At 33.2% G+C, this 20,232-nt stretch overlaps 1 protein-coding gene across 1 annotated transcript in view; it reads left to right on the top strand.

Moving 5' to 3' along the window:
- STRN3 (striatin 3) overlaps nucleotides 1–20,232 on the top strand; it is a 105,125-nt gene that overhangs the window by 64,074 nt on the left and 20,819 nt on the right. The window contains exons 6-7 of the mRNA XM_068991450.1: nucleotides 1,904–2,033; nucleotides 3,275–3,416. Coding sequence (XP_068847551.1) covers nucleotides 1,904–2,033; nucleotides 3,275–3,416 — 272 coding nt within the window. The remainder of the gene's footprint in view (nucleotides 1–1,903; nucleotides 2,034–3,274; nucleotides 3,417–20,232) is intronic.

Here is a 20,232-nt window from a genome sequence, read left to right as displayed (position 1 = left end):
CAACATCTGCTGGATCATGGCAAAAGCAAGAGAGTTCCAGAAAAACATCTGTTTCTGCTTTATTGATTATGCCAAAGCCTTTAACTGTGTGGATCACAATAAACTGTGGGAAATTCTGAGAGAGATGGGAATACCGGACCACCTGACCTGCCTCTTAGAAACCTACATGCAGGTCAGGAAGCAACAGTTAGAACTGGACATGGAACAACAGACTGGTTCCAAATAGGAAAAGAAGTACGTCAAGACTGTTTATTGTCACCCTGTTTATTTAACTTCTGTGCAGAATACATCATGAGAAACACTGGGCTGGAAGAAGCACAAGCTGGAATCAAGATTGCCAGGAGAAATATCAATAACCTGGGATATGCAGATGACACCACCCTTATGGCAGAAAGTGAAGAGGAACTCAAAAGCCTCTTGATGAAAGTGAAAGAGGAGAGTGAAAAAGTTGGCTTAAAGCTCAACATTCAGAAAACGAAGATCATGGCATCTGGTCCCATCACTTCATGGGAAATAGATGGGGAAACAGTGGATACAGTGTCAGACTTAATTTTTTGGGTCTCCCAAATCACTGCAGATGGTACCTGCAGCCATGAAATTAAAAAACACTTTCTCTTTGGAAGGAAAGTTATGACCAATCTAGATAGTATATTCGAAAGCAGAGACATTACTTTGCCAACAAAGGTCTAACTAGTCAAGGCAGTGGTCATGTATTGATGTTAAAGTTGGACTGTGAAGAAAGCTGAGCGCCGAAGAACTGATGTTTCGAACTATAGTGTTGGAGAAGACTCTTGAGAGTCCCATGAATTGCAAGGAGATCCAGCCAGTCCATTCTAAAGGAGATCAGTCCTGGGTGTTCGTTGGAGGGACTGATTCTGAAGCTCCAATACTTTGGCCACCTCATGAGAAGAGTTGACTCATTGGCAAAGACTCTGATGCTGGGAGGGATTAGGGGCAGGAGGAGAAGGGGACCACAGAGGATGAGATGGCTGGATGGCATCACTGACTCGATGGACATGAGTTTGAGTAAACTCCGGGAGTTGGTGATGGACAGGGAGTCCTGGAGTGCTGCAGTTCATGGGGTCGCAAAGAGTCAGACACGATTGAGTGACTGAACTGAACTGAGTTTAATTCCCACAAGTAAAGAAATAAGAGCCACAGTGTCTAAATGACATGGCCAAATTCAGGCAGCTAGTCAGTGGAAGAATTGAGACTTTCATTGTGAGAGACTATGTTCAGCTGAAGCTTTCACTGTCCTGTTGCAGCCTCTGTTTTTAGAAATTTAAATAACTATTTGAAAACTGTTTTTTGTACATGAATGAGGAATTCAGATTATAGTTTTAAAATGACTTAATAGATTAAAATAGATTATGACTGTTAATCAGTTGTAAGAGTGGTTCTGAAACACTTGAAAGTATTTCTTTAGTATATTAATAATCCTGTTTTGTAGGTAAGAAAAACCTGTGAAAAGGATTGGAATGTTCTATATCTGATTTACCATTACTTTAAATCTTAGTAGCCTCATAAATTAAACTTCAGTTTTAGTCCTTAAACATTTGGACCACATTGTAAAAGGTTGTAGAGCTAAAATAAATGCTGAGTTCAAGTTGCTTAATTACAATAACTTATTTTGAGAAATAATACTACATTTGAGTGCCTAGTAACTATAGGGTTTTTACTTTGATGCTGTAATTACGTAAAGTATTATTGTTATAGAAACTTAACATCTTTAATTGTAGAACATAAATGATCTTTCATTTTTGGGTACAATATTTAGATAATACATTATAAGTAAGTTTTAATTTGAATCTGTCTACTACCTTCAAATACTGTTTAAAAATAGGAGACGGAAAGAAATACTTACCACTGGGATATTTTGATTCATCTTTTTCCTCTCTTACAGGACTTCTGGTGATGTTCTTGAGACATTCAATTTCTTAGAAAATGCTGATGACAGCGACGAAGAAGAGGAAAATGACATGATTGAAGGCATCCCAGAAGGAAAAGACAAACATCGGATAAATAAACACAAAGTAAGAATTCTCTTTACTAAATACTGAATATGTTGTGTTAATAACTAAATACAATGTATTTAATAACTACAATGTATTTAGTCATGTACATGGAATAGAAAATTTCAAGATGTCTTAAGTTACATTGGAAGTTATTGATGATTTTTTATTACGTCATTTGAAAGTTTTTTATATAGTTCTTATTGAATTACCCTACATACAGTAGAAATTACTATCTACTGTATTATTAACTAATTGGCAAAAAAGGGTCTGTTTTTATGGGACTAGTCCAGTGTTTCGGAACCTTTTTGAAAACAAAAAAACAAAACTATCCTATCACAATTAAGAATCACTGCTGTAGAGTATCTCTTGAGGTACAGTAAACAAGTGATAAGTTGTAACTGATGTGGGTTGATATTCCCACCCTGGCTGAGGGAATAAACTAAGAAATGTAAATGTTTGTGTCAACACTCTTCACTCTTTGTTAAGGATTAATGAGTTTTCTTTTGCTTATAACGTGGGAAACACAGTGATGTATTTTAGTGTTGATACAGATTATTTATAGGAGCAAAAATAGATTAGATGATTGATGTGTGAATTATCATAGTAGTGTATGGTATTTCAACTGTGGTTTTGAATTCCATTGTAGTTCTTTGGGATTTTACAGTAATGTGGGGAAAATTCCAGTTTTCCTCAAATGCCTCCAGTCTGTAAAAGCAGTTTTCAGCCTTTCTGCCACATACTCATGTGAAACATGGGTGAACAGACGTTTTGATTTTTTTTTTTGGTGGTTGTTGTTCTGAGAAGCATTACTATTAATTCCGCAGCTATTGACTTGCATTATTGTCCTTATTAACTATGCCATATCCTTATGAGTTATGGACTATAGGTGCAGTTTTCAGTGAATGAGGTCAATTCAACACAACATACTGGAATGTAAGTGACTGCACAGGTCTTTAATGGAGTTACCTGTAAATCTCTTGTAGCTAGAGACATTCTTTGTGAGGATCATCATATTTGAAGATCAAGATTTTAATCATTCTTAGCCGCCACACTACTTGCATCACACTTCAGAGCACTATTGACAACCATTTCTCTAGGATATAATTTGAGATTGTTGAACTCTCTGGAAAATCTTAAGATTTTTGTTTCTAAATAACCTAAAAATGGGAGTGCAAAAGTAAAGATAATTGTGTGAAAACATAAAGGATACCTTTACAATTTATCATAAAGGTAATTCTTGGCTTGTGTTCTCTTTACAGATAGGTAATGAAGGCTTAGCTGCTGACCTAACTGATGATCCAGATACTGAGGAAGCACTGAAAGAATTTGATTTTTTAGTAACTGCTGAAGATGGTGAAGGAGCTGGAGAAGCACGAAGTTCAGGGGATGGCACAGAATGGGGTAAGGTGATAAAGAAATACAGGGGTGGGAAAACATCTAGGCCTTAAATATGTATTTTATTAAATATTGTATGTGGAATGTGTGTATCTGAATGTATGCTGGCAGTTAAACTGAGAGCAAGGAGAAGAGTGGTATTCAATAATTTCAGAGTATTTTGCATCAGTTTATTTAGATTTGGTGGCTAAACTGTTTAATATATGGCTTTTGTTGAATTTTTATTTTTGAAATTTGTCTTGATTTAAAATTGAAGCATTCAGTTAATTTAGAAGTCCAGTTCCTTTCTTCTTAGCAGATTTTTTTTAAGCATGTACACAGTTTTAAACATTCCCATGATTTAATTTGGTAATAGATTTGGGTTTCAAGAAGGTGACTCTTCAATATGCCTGTATGGTATACCTGATCAGATAATACCATACAGGCATACCGAAAAGAGTCATCTTGAAACCCACATCCATTGGGTTGCAAATAGACACGACTGAGCTCGCATACACACAGTAAAGCTATTAATTCTGAATAATAGCTCTATAATGAACAAGATTTATTGAAACTATTGAACTTTATTACATATAACATTCACTGTACAAACATGTTAAGAGCCTAGCCTTTGGAAGTGATCTGCTGCTAATAATAATCCAGCTATAACTAAAAGGGTTAAAACAATTCTATTTATACAGGGTTTAAAAAGCCCATTAGAAAGTAAAATATAAAGTGTACAAAGAATTTTAAGATAATAGCTTAGGTCCAGTGTGATCGATCTTTCAATTAAAAATGTTTATTCTGTACTTAAACAGCTGATTTCACATTGTATGGCAGAAATCACAACATGGTTCAACGATTATCCTCAATTAAAAATAACTTTAAAAAACATGTTAATAATAGACACACCAAAAAAAAGTTCATTCAGTCAACATTTAATACCAACATGTTCCTGGTAGGGAGAACTCAGCTTTATTGGAGAAGAGTACTAAGTATTTTAATGCATATTTCACATGTATACCAAAATTGCTTAATTACTAGCAAGAGAAATTATCACTTGATTTTTAAAAACTACTTTGGTGATAAGGAGACACACTTCAGTTTATAAAAATGCCTCATGTATATATTTAAGCTGAGTATTGCTAATAGCAGGAGAGACAGAACCTGAGAGATAACGTTTATTGACTGTCCTGATACAAATTGAGTACTTGAAAGGTCTGGATTTTGTTATCAGCATTCTCATTGTTGATGATTGTCAAGCATGATTTTTCAGATCTCCTAAGTGGAGGGAGAGGAGGCCTATTAATTGAAAATTAAAAAAAAACAATTTCCACAATTGTCTTCTAGACTTCGAATATACATTTTTGTACTTACTCTTTGAAAATTGCTAAGTTATAGAAGTTTACCCTTCTTAAGAATTAGTCTTGCTCAAGAGGACAGTAAAAATATCTAATTTTCTTTTTTCTTTACTGTGCAACCTATCAATGTTGGAGATACCTTATTTTTTCCAATAGTTTCTAAAGTACTATTTATTTTTTCTAAATTTTAAAATAATTATGGAAATATATTTAAATTATATAAATATTTATCTTATAATTCATTTGGTTTTTTTGAAGGTTTAAAACCCACAGATACATGTATGGAAGAAAATTAAAAATCATCAATAACAATGTTATGTAGAGAGAACCATGATTAACATTTATATCTCTCTGTTTAACAGGATTTTGCTGTGTGCTGGTTTATAACCCACACTCCCACTTATTATTCTTCTGTGACATTTTTAATAAGTGCATAATATTTTGTCATTATGTTTGCTTATTTATTTATCTGGGCACTACTGATGCCCAGATTATTAAAGGGAGAAAAAAAGATGGAAAGCAGTTTTCAAACATTTGTGTAGCTAAATATTGGCACATTTCCATTCCTATTCCCTTCACCTAAAATTGCTGAAAGTTTAACTGTCCATCGGAAGAATATAAAAATTTTAGGAATTTAATTTGTATAAAATGGCATTACTTCTGTCATAAAAAGTGTGCAGTTGATTAGTCCTCCTGTCCCAAAACTTTTGACTGTAGAACAGTTTCAAGAGAGGACCTAATTAGTGAATGATGACTGTCGATACTTTTATTTACTTCTGCTTATTAATATTTGAGAATGACCTGAATCTTTTTGTGTAATGGAAATAACCAACAAAGTCTCTTCCTTCCAGACAAGTCTAAAGTATCTCTAAAGCATTTTAAGTTCTTAAGATGGAAAGGACTCTGTTAAGAACAAAATGATTCAAGTAATTTCTTTCCCTAAGAACTGAAAACTATCACAGAATCTATGCAGTGTTTTTTATAAAGGATCTATGCAGCAATTTTGAATTTTTCATTTTTACTCAATAGGTATCATACTCAGGTTTTTTTCCCAAAGCAAAGAGGCTGAATATACAAATATCCCTTTATATTTATTTAGTTACAATTTGAGTTTACTTTCAAATGGGAAAGTGATTTTCAGATTTAAGTTACTGGGTAAAGGACAGATTTTTTTTTTTCTTCTTTCTAACTAGTGTGTAATAATAAAACATCCCTGTATTCACCCACATGGGATAATCTGTGTTATTTTTATTTTGTATACTAGCATAGTACTCAAATATCTCTGATTTTGAATTATTTTGTTCTGTGAAACCACTCCTTTTTAGAAAGCTTTTAAAACTTTTTCGTCTGTCAGGGTAGTCTGGGTTTAGTTTTAATAGTTCTTAATTCTTGGCATAGTCAGAAATATTGGTGAGCATTTCTGATTTTGCTAAACATTTTAAAGATGTTTAGTTATTGTCTGCTACACTTTCAAACTGTGGTCTGTAGAATTTATAGAACTATAAAATACTGACTGTTTAAATGGATAGAGTACTAAATATTTGAATAAAATTAGTTTCAAGTTTATGGTACACTGAGTAGATTTAATTTCTTTGCTTTGGTAGTTAGAATCACAATAGAATTTTAGGCTTTTGTGGTTTTGAGTTGTCAAGGATCAATTTTTCGTGTGTATATTTGTGTTTTCTTATTTAAAAAAAACAAGTACCCCTAACTTATTCAACCTCATTTCTTGGTATTTTTTCCCCCTAGATTTTTTTAAAACAGCATTAATATGTAGAAGATTATGCTGCCTCTTCCTTTTTGCTCTTAACTATTTCTTATAAGCAATATCAAATCAGCTGTTACTTACCAGGCAAGTTTCAGGATGTTTGTGCACATATGCATTCACCAACCTGTTCTCTGCACTGCCTTAAGTTTACCTTTGTTTTCTAGATTCAAGTTTATCTTGCAAGTAATATTTCTTTTTTTCTTAAGCTTATCCTTTTTACTCCCTTTGCTTTCTCACTTTGCTACCTTTTGCTACTCCAGTTACAGCATTCACAGCTTTACTTTTTATACAGAGGTCTTTTTAAAAACTCCTGTTTAATTTCATGTGTAAAGTTTATACCACTGAAGGTTTTTGTTGCTGTTTCTATGAGGTTGACAAAATTTGCTCCAAATGTGTCCGTTTGTCCCTTTTAAATATAAGAATTACTAGCTTTATTAAAATGACCACAAAGCAATTAATTCTTTAGATCGCTTTTTTCTTAGCATATTAGATTAATTGACAGAATGATTCTTGATATAACATTGTTTTCAGGAAATTCATGAGTAGAGTACAGGAAAAGTGAATTTTCTCTTTAAGTCAGTATTACGACAGTATTACAGTTTGCAGATTTGATAATCACATGTGTAAATTTCAGGCTTTGATAACCTAGTTTCAGCTAATTCAAGTTAGCATATTAAAGTTTTAAGTTTAGCTTTTTACACACTGACTACCTAAGGTAGAAAATGATGGCTGTTTTAGTAGGAAAGCCTCAAGGTACAGAAAATTGAATTTCTGTGTACCCTATTTTTTCTCCCTTAAGAGGCTTGCAGAATCTTAATTCTGACCAGGAATCAAACTTTACAGGCAGTGAAAGCACCAAGTCCTAACCACTGAACGACCAAGGAATTCCCTGGTGAAACATTTAAATATGAGGATCTTTTATGTTTGCTACAAATAACTGTCTATAAGGAAAAAGGATGTTTTTTATGTCCACCATATATTGAGGCCTATGGAGTTTATAAGCCTTATAAGTCAGAAATATAATAAGTTATCAAAAATTGTGAAAGTATATTTTCTCTAAAATCTCCCTTTTATATCAGTCTTCTTGATTGACTTAACTTACGTGTTTTGGTATAATTTTTATTTAGTAACAGGGTTATGTAAACTAACTCTTCATCGATCTTCAACAGAATGTTAAACTTCCAAATAACAGCTTTAAACTTAAAAAGTAACAGTTTAAAACTTAAAAGACAGAAAAGCCTTTAATACGTAAAATAATTCAAATAGACATATTTTTGTTTTGCCTTTTTTTAATGCTGTTTTCCTCTAGTATTCTATAGGGTTAATTTTTTATAGGCACAAGTATTTACTTAAAACAAATATGGATTTGTTTATTCAGCTAAAATAGCTGAAGTACCATCTGTAACAGATGTACAGCAATGTATGTTTTCACTTCTCCATGCTTGTCACTGCTTTTATCTTACCCTAAAAATATCAACTCTTAAAAAGTTCTTCAGTGGAATTTGAGGTTTTTTTTTGTTTTTTTTTTTGTTTGTTTGTTTTTTTTTGCTAATCTTAGTTGTAGACCAATGGAAGAAGGTAATGAGATGTTGAACTATTTGGATGGGATGGGGGCAGAGGTGGGATTCTCTGAATGCTTTGTATGGATTATTTGAGACGTATTTTGGAATTACATGTATGTATTATATTGGACTAGAATGCCTCTCCATTAGTACAGTTATCTTGTGCATGCAGAATCAATGTGACAGAAGGTGCATGGATATTTTCATCAATAAAACAGCACTGACCTTTCCAGCTTGCACTTTTTTGAGTAGTTCGCATGCAATTCATTTATTTGCTTTTATGATGCTGGCTGAATAATTTTTTATTAACATTTTTATAAAGATGCAGTGATCTAATTTTTGTAACATTAGATTTCTAATGTCAATCCATTGTAAAAATATCAGTTACCACAAGAATAATAACCTTCAAATTTGTAATTCATAGAAATGAAGCACCATTTAACTGTTGTTTGTAGTACTAACGTTTAGAAACTTGTGAGATGGGCTTTCAGAGTTTGACTTGTGAATACCAAAACTGAGACTGCACCTTTAAAGTACTTTGAGTATATACTGTCAGTACATTTTTATTATGATTATATAAAGCTATAACAGTTTATTGCGAACAGCTTGCATTGCCAACTGCTGATTTTTTTTCTTTTAATAATATGCTGCATGTAGATAAAGATGACCTCTCCCCAACTACTGAGGTTTGGGATGTAGACCAGGGACTAATAAGTAAACTGAAGGAACAGTACAAGAAGGAACGAAAGGGGAAGAAAGGGGTGAAGAGTAAGTGCAGATTCTATTATAATTTTTATGTTCCAATCTTTGAGAAAAAAAAAATCTTCAATTCTGATTTTTTGTCTTTAACTTCTTTATGTTTCATACAAGGGGCAACTAACTTTAAACTTTGTCTGTTGTATATTTGAAATTTATTTGGATATAATTTAGGAGGTATTATGGGAAAATCAAGTGGGATATTATTTTAAATATGTGGATAAGGATGAAGGAAAGATTTTAAGGTTTTTGTCTATAAACTTTGAAAAGTTTGCAGAACTCTTAAGGAATATTGGCCTTCAGATGAAAAATAATAGAAATTTGTTTAAAAGGAAGAAAGTATAAATTTCTCTATTTTTGATAGAGTATTACTGCTGTAACTAGGTCTTATCCAGGTTACATTTCTTAGTTTCTTAGAATTCTGAAATACAGTGAATGGGAAAGCCCTTTCTATAGTTTGTACTGTCTGCTCTTAAGCCAACCTCAAACAATAATAGTAGCAAAAGAAAAAAAGCTCTCCTAGGTAGTATTTTCTTGGCTACTCTGGTAGAGTAAGGTCAGGGGAGTAAGGTAGTGGTGGTGGCAGTAGGGTTTGTTTGGTTAATAGCTAAGTAGCTTTGGATGCCTTGTTGTATTTTTCACAATTAATATCTTGACCAATGTATTTTGAAAGTATATGTTTAGCTACAGCACCTCTCAATGAAGTAATTCATTTCCATTTTGTGAATCAGGCTTAAGAACAGCCACATGAAAATCATCTTCAGACCTAAAAGTATTGAATGAAGGAACTGAAATTACTTTATTTTGAACTGGCTGGCCATTGATTCCTCTAGTCCAACTTTTTTGACTGTCTAGGAGAAAACAGTAGGTGACAACGGCAAAAACCGTATAGACGTTCTTTTGCGTTCCTTCTCTGGTAACAGAGATACTAGTGTATGAAATGGCAGTTGCAGTGGAAAAGGGTGTAAGTTTCCTCCAGTAAAGCAGCTTTTGAGTGGTTTAATGTCTTGTAGAGGAAAATAAGGAGTTTTGGAAATTTTACCTGTTACGCACTTCTCTTTTATAACCTTTTGCTAATTTATGTTGTTGCATGTGAATTCAAACTGTTCTCTAAGAAATTTCTTACTGTACATTGAATTGCTTAGTGTATTTAAAGATGTTTAATGCTGGGCAGGGACTGTGTTTCAGCTTTAACATCTCTTCCCTATATAATTAATGCATGTTGAGTATAAAAGTACTTTTGCATGATTGAGCATTGTAATATAGATGTGGTGATATTAGAATTTTAGGGTTTAGATTTTTTATTTTTTTTTTTAGAAATGAAGTAGTTTACTTAAATATTAGGTTACTTATTTTGTATGTGTTATTCATAAACTGACTTACATGCTGAAGATTTCTTTAGAAAATGTTAGGTAGTGTTGCTTTTAATTCCAAATATAGACACGCCATTTTTTTCCTGATAGAATGTTTAGATCTCTATCTGTTGCGGTTGTTTAGTTGCTAAGTCGTGTCCAACTCTTTTGTGACCCCATGGACTGTAGCCCGCCAGGCTCCTCTGTCCACAGGATTTCCTAGGCAAGAATGCTGGAATGGGTTGCCATTTCCTTTTCCAGGGGATCTTCCTGACTTAGGGATCAAATCTGTGTCTCCTGCATTGGCAGGAGGATTCTTTACTACCTAACCACTGGGGTTTTTGGTTTTGTTTTATTTTTTACACAAATTGAAGGTTTCTGGCAACTTTGCTTTTTTTTAAATGAGAAGAGTATTTTTAATTAAGACGTACTTTTTTTTAAAGGCGTAATGCTGTTGCATACTTAGTACCTTATAGTGTACACATAACATTTTTTTTATTTTAAAGTATTTATTTATTTTTGGCTGCACCAGTATTTACACGTGCTATCTTCATTCTTCCTTGCAGCCATGTGGGATTTTTGGGATTTTTAGTTCCAGCATGCGGGATCTAGTTCCCTGATCAGGGATCAAACCCAGGCCCTCTGCCTTGGGAGCGAAGAGTTTCAGCCCCTAGACCACCAGGGAAGTCCCAACACATAACTTTTATATGCACTAGGAAACCAAAAAAATTTGTGTGGCTTGTTTTATTGTGACTGAACCCTCAACATCTCCAAGGTATGCCCATGCCTTTTTGAGGTTTAGAAAGAAGATACAAGTCAACTTAAGGTTTTTTTTGTTTTAGGTTTTACATTTTTCTGAAATTGTTTTTTATTGAAAAAAATATCTGTTTAAGAACTGTTAGAAACTGATGAACTGAAACTAAAGTCTAAAATTCCCATACAATTTTAATTAATTTTATTTAGTAGGATCATAGTATACAGTTTTGTTATTTGCCTACTCAGCTAACAATTCACAGAAAATATCCTTTCATGTCAATAAATATTCTGCCATACAACATTTTCACTTGTTTAACACTTTAAACATTAACTTTAACATTAACATTGTTAAACAATCACTTGTTTAACATTTTCATTTGTTTAACTTTCTTTAAACAAAGCTACCCTATTGTCAAACAGAATATTTCAGAACCTGATATGAGAAATGGGTAAAAGGAAACTACTGTGATTAAATCAGGAGCTGGCGACTTTGGATTCATGCCCTGAGGTTTTCATGTCTCAGTACTGTTTTCTTACCAGAATGCAAAATGTGTACCGTGTTATTTAATTTTTATTTTGTGTCTGTCTTTTTAAATGAGCTAACTTTGTTTAAATAGCCATAAAAGTAATATATGCTTAACGTAAGTATTATATAGCGACACAAAGAAAAAAGTAAAATTCACTTGCAGTTTGATAACTCAGAAATTATATTTGGCATATATTCTTCCAGCTGTTTCTAAATGTTTTTATACATAAACCTCCTTTAACAATTTGCAACAAGAATATCATTGTTCTTAACTCATTTTCTCTTAATTTTCATTAGATGAGATGACTAAATACAGTTTGACTGGTTAGATAGTATTGCATTTTGTGGATTTATTCTAGCCTCCGTTAGTTTATCCATTAGATTGTTTCTCATTTTCAGTGTTTTTATGAACACCAGTGCTTTTAAGGTTACCCATGTATATAGATAAAAAGCTGAGGTTTCCAACAGTGTCTCAGGAATGAATAATTAAGAAATAATTGTTCCTTTTTACACTTCCTTTGTGAATTAGTTAAAAACTTTTTACTCTTAAACATAGAGTTCACTGTAAAAATGTTGGCTTTGAATCCCTGCCGTGGAAATAAATTTTTCTTTAAATTGGTGGGTAGTAAATTTAGGTCTTAATCTAGGTAGAATACCATATTAGTGCTAAGATACAGTTTTTCATGAAAAGATTGAATTCATGGAATTTACTTAGCATTTTTATTATCTGTTTTCATTGGGTTTTCTGATGTTTTCCCAGATGTAGCTTTGTATAATAAGTTAAACTAATTTATAAACTGAAGCCTTTTCTTTTTTTCCTTTATTCCAAAGTGTGAATTAGTCATACCTTTTGGATCGTAGCACTCAGTTTCTACAGATTTTTCCAGCTTCTTAGAAGAAAATTATTTGCTTAACTTTAGCACGTGAATTCAGCAGATGTAATCCAATCTAAATGCCTTTTTTTTTTTTTAATGGGGAAAAGTGGCAAGAATGCCAACTTTTTAACTTTGTAAAGTCTCAACCGTGATTTGACTCTTAAATGGAAAGGGTTCTGAAATCAGAATCCAGGAAGGTAGTGTTTATCTGTCTTCCAGCTTGTCCACTCCATTTCACCCTTCTTTTTTCCTACCTTAGGCAAAAGGAATGACTTAACAGTGAACAACCTTGCCTTGGACTATAAACACAATTCAGTATTAATTTCTTTCTGAGTGACATATGCTTTTTCAATTAGTATTTCTAAAAATGAAGACCATGAAACTAAAGAGATTTGTTACAGTTATTTTGGTCTCAAGCTTCAGAAGAGTTAAGCTTCCTTTTCCTTGTAACATTTTCTTTTGACATAACTTCAAACTTAAGGAAAAGTTATAAGAATTTCATGCACTTTCACACAGTTTCTTTAAATGTTAAAATTTTACTACATTTGCTTCATCCTCTTGTCTCTTTAAATATGTACTTTTATTATTTTGAACACTTAAGAAAACTGAGTAAGTAGTAGACATGTTGTTCCTTAGATACTTTAGTGTGTGGTCAGTTCAGTTCAGTTGCTCAGTCGTGTCGGACTCTTTGTGACCCCATGAACTGCAGCACGCCAGGCCTCCCTGTCCATCACCAACTCCCAGAGTTCACCCAAACCCATGTCCATCGCGTCGGTGATGCCATCCAGCCATCTCATCCTCTGGCGTCCCCTTCTCCTTCTTCCTCTAATCCCTCCCAGCATCAGTCTCTTCCAATGAGTCAACTTTTGCAGGAGGTGGCCAAAGTATTGGAGTTTCAGCTTTAGCATCAGTCCTTCCAATGAACACCCAAGACTGATCTCCTTTGGAATGGACTGGTTGGATCTCCTTGCAGTCCAAGGGACTCTCAAGAGTCTTCTCCAACACCAGTTCAAAAGCATCAGTTACTTTACCACAAATGCATTCTCTTATGTGATCACAGTACAATGGTGGAAATCAGGGAATTAACTGATACAATACTATTATCAAATCTAAAACTTTGTTTTCTGTCATCTTTAAATATGTTCTAAGCTTTCTGTAATTGGGGAAGAAAGTGGGTGGGGGGGAGTTCTGAGTTAGTCTTTTGTTAAAATCTTTGATAGGACTTCTCCAGCTTTCTGTGGTCTCTCTTTTTGCTGTATTTCACATATAAGTAAAAACATGTAGATCAATAACAAATCACACTGTGTGTAGCAGCTGAAATAAGGGTAAAACATCTGAAGCTTGGAACCTTTATTTAGAATATGAAGGAGGAGGTAATAATCTTTTTAAGACTTCGATATTTGTTTCAGTTTTTTCAATGTGGAAGGTTTAAATTATGGATTATAATATGTTTTCCTTTGATAAGTGCTCTTATTCTTGCTTTTGTTACTCCTATACTATTTTGTACTTATAAAATTGTAGCTTATAAAGAAAGATTAGATTATTTCATATCCCTTCTTCGAAAGATTTATATGCTTTTCCCATTTCAAAGATAGGGAAAGATCTCCATTTCAAAGGTTCACATTCTGAAACATTTATGTTTACAGATCTGAGTCCTGGTCAATGAATTTGTCTTAATTGTTCTTATTTATCTTACGTTTCCTGTCTTCCATGTGTAGAATAAGATTTGTCATTCCCCTTCTTTACTTTACTCTTGTTACTGAATAGCTATTCATCTCCTGACTTGGTTATCATACATTGGAAAACTTTTTCATTATTTCTTTTAATGCAAATTATAAGTATCCCTGGATAATTTTCTAGTTTTCCTTTTTCTTTTTTTACTTCTTTTTTTTAGTTTCATAGTAGTATTTGTCATTTGCTATTCCAGATTCAGGATAACAAACTTTCAAGAGGGAATGAAATTTTTGTATAGTATGACTTAAGTACAAATATCTTTATATTAGGCATTTTAGAACATTTAAAGAGAAATTATTTTGTATCAGTAACTTTTAATAGGCCTATAAAAACACCTTGACACATACTATAAAGTGACTATGATGATTATGCTGCCTCTATTTTGGAGGGAGTATAAGGAGTCCATAAAACCATTCAGTATCCTGCGTCAAATCAAAGACAAACAGTTGTTTCATAGTAAACGAGTATTATTTTCAACTAAGAGATGCGGTTGTTTTCTGTTTCTGTCTTCAGTTTCACACTGCTAAAACAGACCATTCAATTCTTCAACTCGGTTTCTCTTTTTTTTTTTCCTCCCCTGAGAAAATAATTGAAGCATTTTGACAAGGGGCAGAAAGTATCAGTTTGACGCTGTTTTCAGTCAGTACACATTTTTAAGCTGCAGAAACACTTTGCAGCTACCTAGTTTTTCCTTAATACTGTGATGTCATTTTTTTGAAGATGCCAGTTGTCCTATAAAAACTTTCTTTCAATTAGGGTGATAGAACATATAACAAATCTAGCAAACATGATATAACTAAACCCTTTTATTCTAAAATAAACTTAAACCTTTGCCAGATTGCCTGCTTCACTTCAGAATATAAGGCTGATTAACGAAGGGAGGCATATTTGAGAAGGGAAAATGTTATATTCAGTTTAAAAAAAATACTGTTTTTTTAATAATAATAGAGTAATGGAAAGATAAATTTCATGTCCTGAGTGTATATATTTGTGAGTGTGAATTTTAAAACGCTAACAACAGCAGTTGTCAGTCCATCCATAGTTTGGCTTTTACACAACATACTGTTTTTCATTTTCCTAGAATCTATTCAGAGGATTGTGCATTGGTATAGACTTGATGGCTGTGGTTACGAGGTAGATGGGTTATTATATAATTCATAGTGGTAGAAGAACATCTTTTCTTGCTGTTAAAATTAGGAAGAGTATTTCCTCTATAGAGTAGTAATTGAGAATCAATTCTTGTTTAATCCTTAGTGAATCATCTTCAGTTATGCCGTTGAACATTTTAATAACATTATGTATGATCTATTACACTAATACCATTACAGTTTTCTCGTTGCGAATCAAACTTCAAAACTTTTATTTGAAATTGCATTCGTTAGAATTGTATTTAGAATATTAGATTTAGAAAGAGAAAAAAGAGCATTAAATGTGTTGTTAGTTGAAAGATGTTCTACATGACAGGTGCTAGATAAGACTGTTAACTTCTGGTTAAGAAATCTGCTTTCATCTTTTAGCAGTTTTTGAGAAACTAGAATTAAAGCAGGGACAATTCCACCTTTTCCCTAAACTTGCCACTGTGCCACACAGAAACTAATGTTTTGTTATAGTATACAAAACAAAAAAAGTAATAATAATTATATGATTTGGGAGCCTTTGTTGGAATGTTGCAGGAAGGGGGATCCCTTTCCCAGGCCCAAGAGTGGACTCTTGTCTAATACTTAGGAATGAATTGTCAGAGGAGACACACATGCTCCCAGAGCATGAGACTCTATTGGAAGGGGCCTCTGGCTGGAGCACAGGAACGAATGGGAACCCAGGAGGACTGCTCTGCCACGTGGCTGATAGTCTCAGGTTTTTTAGTGGTAGAATTAGTTTCTGGGTTGTCTCTGGCCAGTCATTCTGACACAAGGTCATTCCTGATGACCTGAGCATCCCTCAGCCAAAATGGATTTCAGCAAGGAAGATTCTGGAAGGTTGGTAAGACATAAGGACTGGCGTCTCCTTTTGACCTTTTCCAGGTTCTTCCAGTTGGTGGTGGCTTTTTAGTTGCATGTTCCTTACAGGGCCTCCTGTTGTAAAATAACTCATACAAGTGGTTACTGTGGTGCCTGGCCAGGGTGGGCTGTTTCGGTCAATGTTTCCTGTAACATGAACATTAAATTTCATGTTGTCCCTATTTTCCTTTTCTTCCATATTTCCTAGTCCGTGTATTCAGGAAGATGTTACTTGATAGGATCTGTAATGATAAAACTTTTCTTGTCTTTATTATATTTATCATAGGATGAAATTGTTTATAAGTAGTACCTAATGAAGTAAAAGTTTATGGTTTACATAAGTATAATTAGAGTCAGCAGAGGAAGATCAACAAAAGCCTCACGGAGGAGATGGAAGTGGGTGCAGGAAGTATTCTCACCTTTCTGGGGAATAGGTAAAGACAGATGTGATAAAAATACGGAAGAAGAAACCCTGGTGAGTATATTATAGGGAAACTGCTCTGACTTGAAAACTAGGGAGACCTCCTGTATTATGGAGCGCTGAAAGATGAGATTGGATAGGGTCATCAGGAAGCACATGCAGGGTTAAGTACAGGATTTTAGTTAGCTTTGATTCAAAGAGTATTGAAGTGCTGCTTGTGATTTCAGAGGAAGGAGTGGTAAGATCAAATGTGATGATTTTGGAGAACTAATCTAGCCAAAGTATTCAAATGTGGTAGAAGGCAAATGGAGTTGGGAGATAGGAACACCAGTTAGGAACCCTCTGCAGTAATTTGTAAGAATGAAAGCATTGAGTAGAATAAAGTCAACAGCAAGAAAGAGATTGATCTGAAGAGCACATAAAAGGAGGGTTTGTTTTTTTTTCGAAACAGATTCTCCTTCATCTCCGCTTATAAGCTGAAAAGGAATTCTTAGGATGTAGTTACAGAATTTTAAGAACAGAAATCTAATCAGTGGTGTTGGTACTCATAAGTGGGAAAGTTATAAAGGAGAGCTATTTTGTGAGAAGAGGTAACATTGATCTTCTTTCATGTTGACTTTCACTGATGGTTAGACATCCATTTGGCAGTTTTTCATTTATTAGAGAGTTTATTTAGTCACTTCGTCAGGGAGAAAATCCTCAGATAATAACTGAGTTTCTCCATTGTATACTTTAGAAAAAAAATTCAGACTACTTGACACATTGTATCCAGAAAGTTACTTAAGCATTTTTTAAAAAGTTAGGGATTGCTGTGAAATAGTTAATAAATGAAAAGAAAAAATAAAGGTAATAAATGTGTAAGATTCCACCTGTTTCCATTAAGCCTTACCATTGTACTACCTGGCATTCTGTTAGGGATACATAGATGAATGACAGTTCCTTTGGAATTGCTAATATTCTAATAGCTGTAGTAAAATTGAGTGATTATATAGTCTTAATTAGTCCATCAGTATTAATGTTAGTAAATATAGTCTTACTGTGTGGCCTTGGATTTGCCTATTTTAATTGTTTCACTTATATGTTGACTATAAAGCATTTTCTTTTAAAACTATTTTCTTTCAAAATACATAAGAGAAATGATTCTCTTGTCATTTCTGACGTTCATAGTTAAAGAGATCCCATGATATTAGATGGTCCTGAGCTTTGCATATTTTGGCCTGAATTATCCATGTACCAGTTGAAATTCTCTCCTTAAAGCTTATGCTGTGATTGACTTTTCATACTATGATGAGAAACTGAGAACTCATGGGTGAATCAGGTTTTTCAAATTTGGGAAAAGAAAAAACATTTGAGGAAAATTGGAGTTGATTTCTTAGTGACAGATTTGTGTGACTATAGCAGGAAAATATCCACATAAACACAGGGAAAGTTAAATGTTTGTTGCACCCTCGTAAAAATCACTTTTACTTATTTCTTTGTTAACATTTTTAAATAGTGGATTAAGTTGGAAAACCTGTTTTATTCTTTACATTGTTAAATGTTAACTTAAATACCACAATTTTTTGTTTTAATGATATCTTCTGTGTCTGAGCTTACAGAACTTTGAGTAATAAACAGCTCAATTTTGTGTGTGTATCTCCTATTTATATATATGTATCTCCTCAGAAATAGGAAATATCTTGTGTTAAAATTATTTCCATATTTTGGTGGGGAGGTTGATATGGAAAATTGAAGATATCTTTGATTATATGAGGTCTTTAATAACTGCAGCTTCTTAAAAATAGCCTGTTTTGGTAATAAGTTGGTTTTTAAGGGTTCTAGCAAGTCAAGCAGTAGCTGTTAAATGAACCTCTACTGCTGACATTAATTTACAGGGGTCAACAGGACAAAACTCTGCGACACGATAGCTGATCTGGGAGATGATGAGCTGCCCCTCATCCCTTCAGGAATCATAAATCAGTCTAGGTCAGCCTCTACTAGAATGACTGATCATGAAGGTGCAAGAGCAGAGGAAGGTACAAAATTTAGCTACCATGTTTATTTACTTTGCAGATGACATTAATTCCAAATCACATTTCCTTAATATACAAATTTGCTGCTGTTTTAAAATGCTGAAGATCCGCTTATATGATCTTCAGAGAAGGTTTTGGGCAAGTTCTTGGTGTAATTGTCTTAGAAATTTTGAAATTTTTGACTTTTGCTTCCTTATGATTTTTTTGCTTTTGATGTTAGGTGGAATTGTTTCTATTATGTATGATTTCAAAGTACCTTTCTGAACTGTGACTTTAGTTTACAGATCTAGTATTAGGAAATTAGTATTTTTAAAAAGACTTAAAATAGTACATATGGGAAAGAATTATTTAGTTATTTGTCATATTGGTTAAATTTAGCAGCTCGTAGTAACTGTCACTTGTTAGGAGACAGCTAAGTGCCAAACATTGTGCTTGAAACTTTATGTATATATTATTTCTAAAAATGTATAAAATGATTGCCTAATTTAATCATTTTATAGAATAAGGCAACATCATTATTCTTTAACCTGGTACCAAGCATGTACAACTTAGTAATGAATTTTTTAAAATTTGCCTAAATTAGAAATGGGCAGGAATTGAAACTGCTGTTTAGGCTTTTTTTCCCATAACTGATTTTAGGTAAAGATAACATAGATAACTTGAGTACTTTATAAATCTAGGTTGAGAAAGTTATAATTCTAAGTTATGAGACTGAATTTTAAGGTTTATTGTGACATATAATACATACATAAAGGATAATCCATTATCTAATAATTTGACATATATATTGAATTTTATTGATATTTCTACTTTGGTTTGTAAGGTAATTTCATGCCCCAGTCAAAAAATTTTGAATATATCTTATTCTCTTCTGAGTTCTCTACTAGCACATATGGCTTAAAGCTAAATAATACTGCATTTTCCTTTAAAGTTGTCTCTGCATGTATTTACCACTCATCCTAATCTAAGAATATTTGAGGAAGGGTGAAGAAAAATCGATAAAATAATAAAACCAAAACAAAACATATTAAAACATGAAAAATACTAGGACAAGTAAAATAGTTTGTTGATTTTCCCTAGATCTCTTTACCACTGTTACACTATTTTCCTGTTTTACCTTAGAGAGTATTTTCTAAAATACACATACCAACTCCGTTATTCTTCATCTCATGCATTTAGTAGTGGTTCAGCTTCTTTAGCTTTTGATGTATTTTACCAAATACCGCATAGGATATTTTGCTAAAATTTTTGTAGTAACACTGTACATTTAAACCGTAGATTTTACACCTTAAGGCAATACCACATTAGCGGAAATTAGGGACCCTTTTAAATGTTTCAAACCAATGACCTATAGGGGGAAAAAAACAGTTAAGACCTGTACTACTCAAAAACCAATGTAGAACTTGTATGTATATGTCTAGTTGTGCTTTTTAAAGAAAAAATATAAGTGATCTGACTCTGTTAATAGTGGAAGGATAAAGAGGTGGAAAGATAAGCATGAGCCTTATTACACTATTTAAAGGGTAGATGCTATTAGAATTTGTTACTACAAAAAATTAAGTTCAGTTTTGACTTAGAACTAAGAGGGGAATATTAGCATTCATAATCTCTTATTTTCAGAGGCCATCTCCAATTACGCGTTCTTATTAAAGACAGTGTCATACTTCATTTTGTAAAGGAAGAAAGCTTGTTTTCAGGGAGAGAAACTTACACATTAGAAACT

The sequence above is a fragment of the Capricornis sumatraensis genome, chromosome 19 (assembly GCF_032405125.1).
Source record: "Capricornis sumatraensis isolate serow.1 chromosome 19, serow.2, whole genome shotgun sequence".
NCBI lineage: Eukaryota > Metazoa > Chordata > Mammalia > Artiodactyla > Bovidae > Capricornis > Capricornis sumatraensis.
Note: the sequence above shows the minus strand (reverse complement) of the source record. Positions and strands in the feature narration are given on the sequence as shown.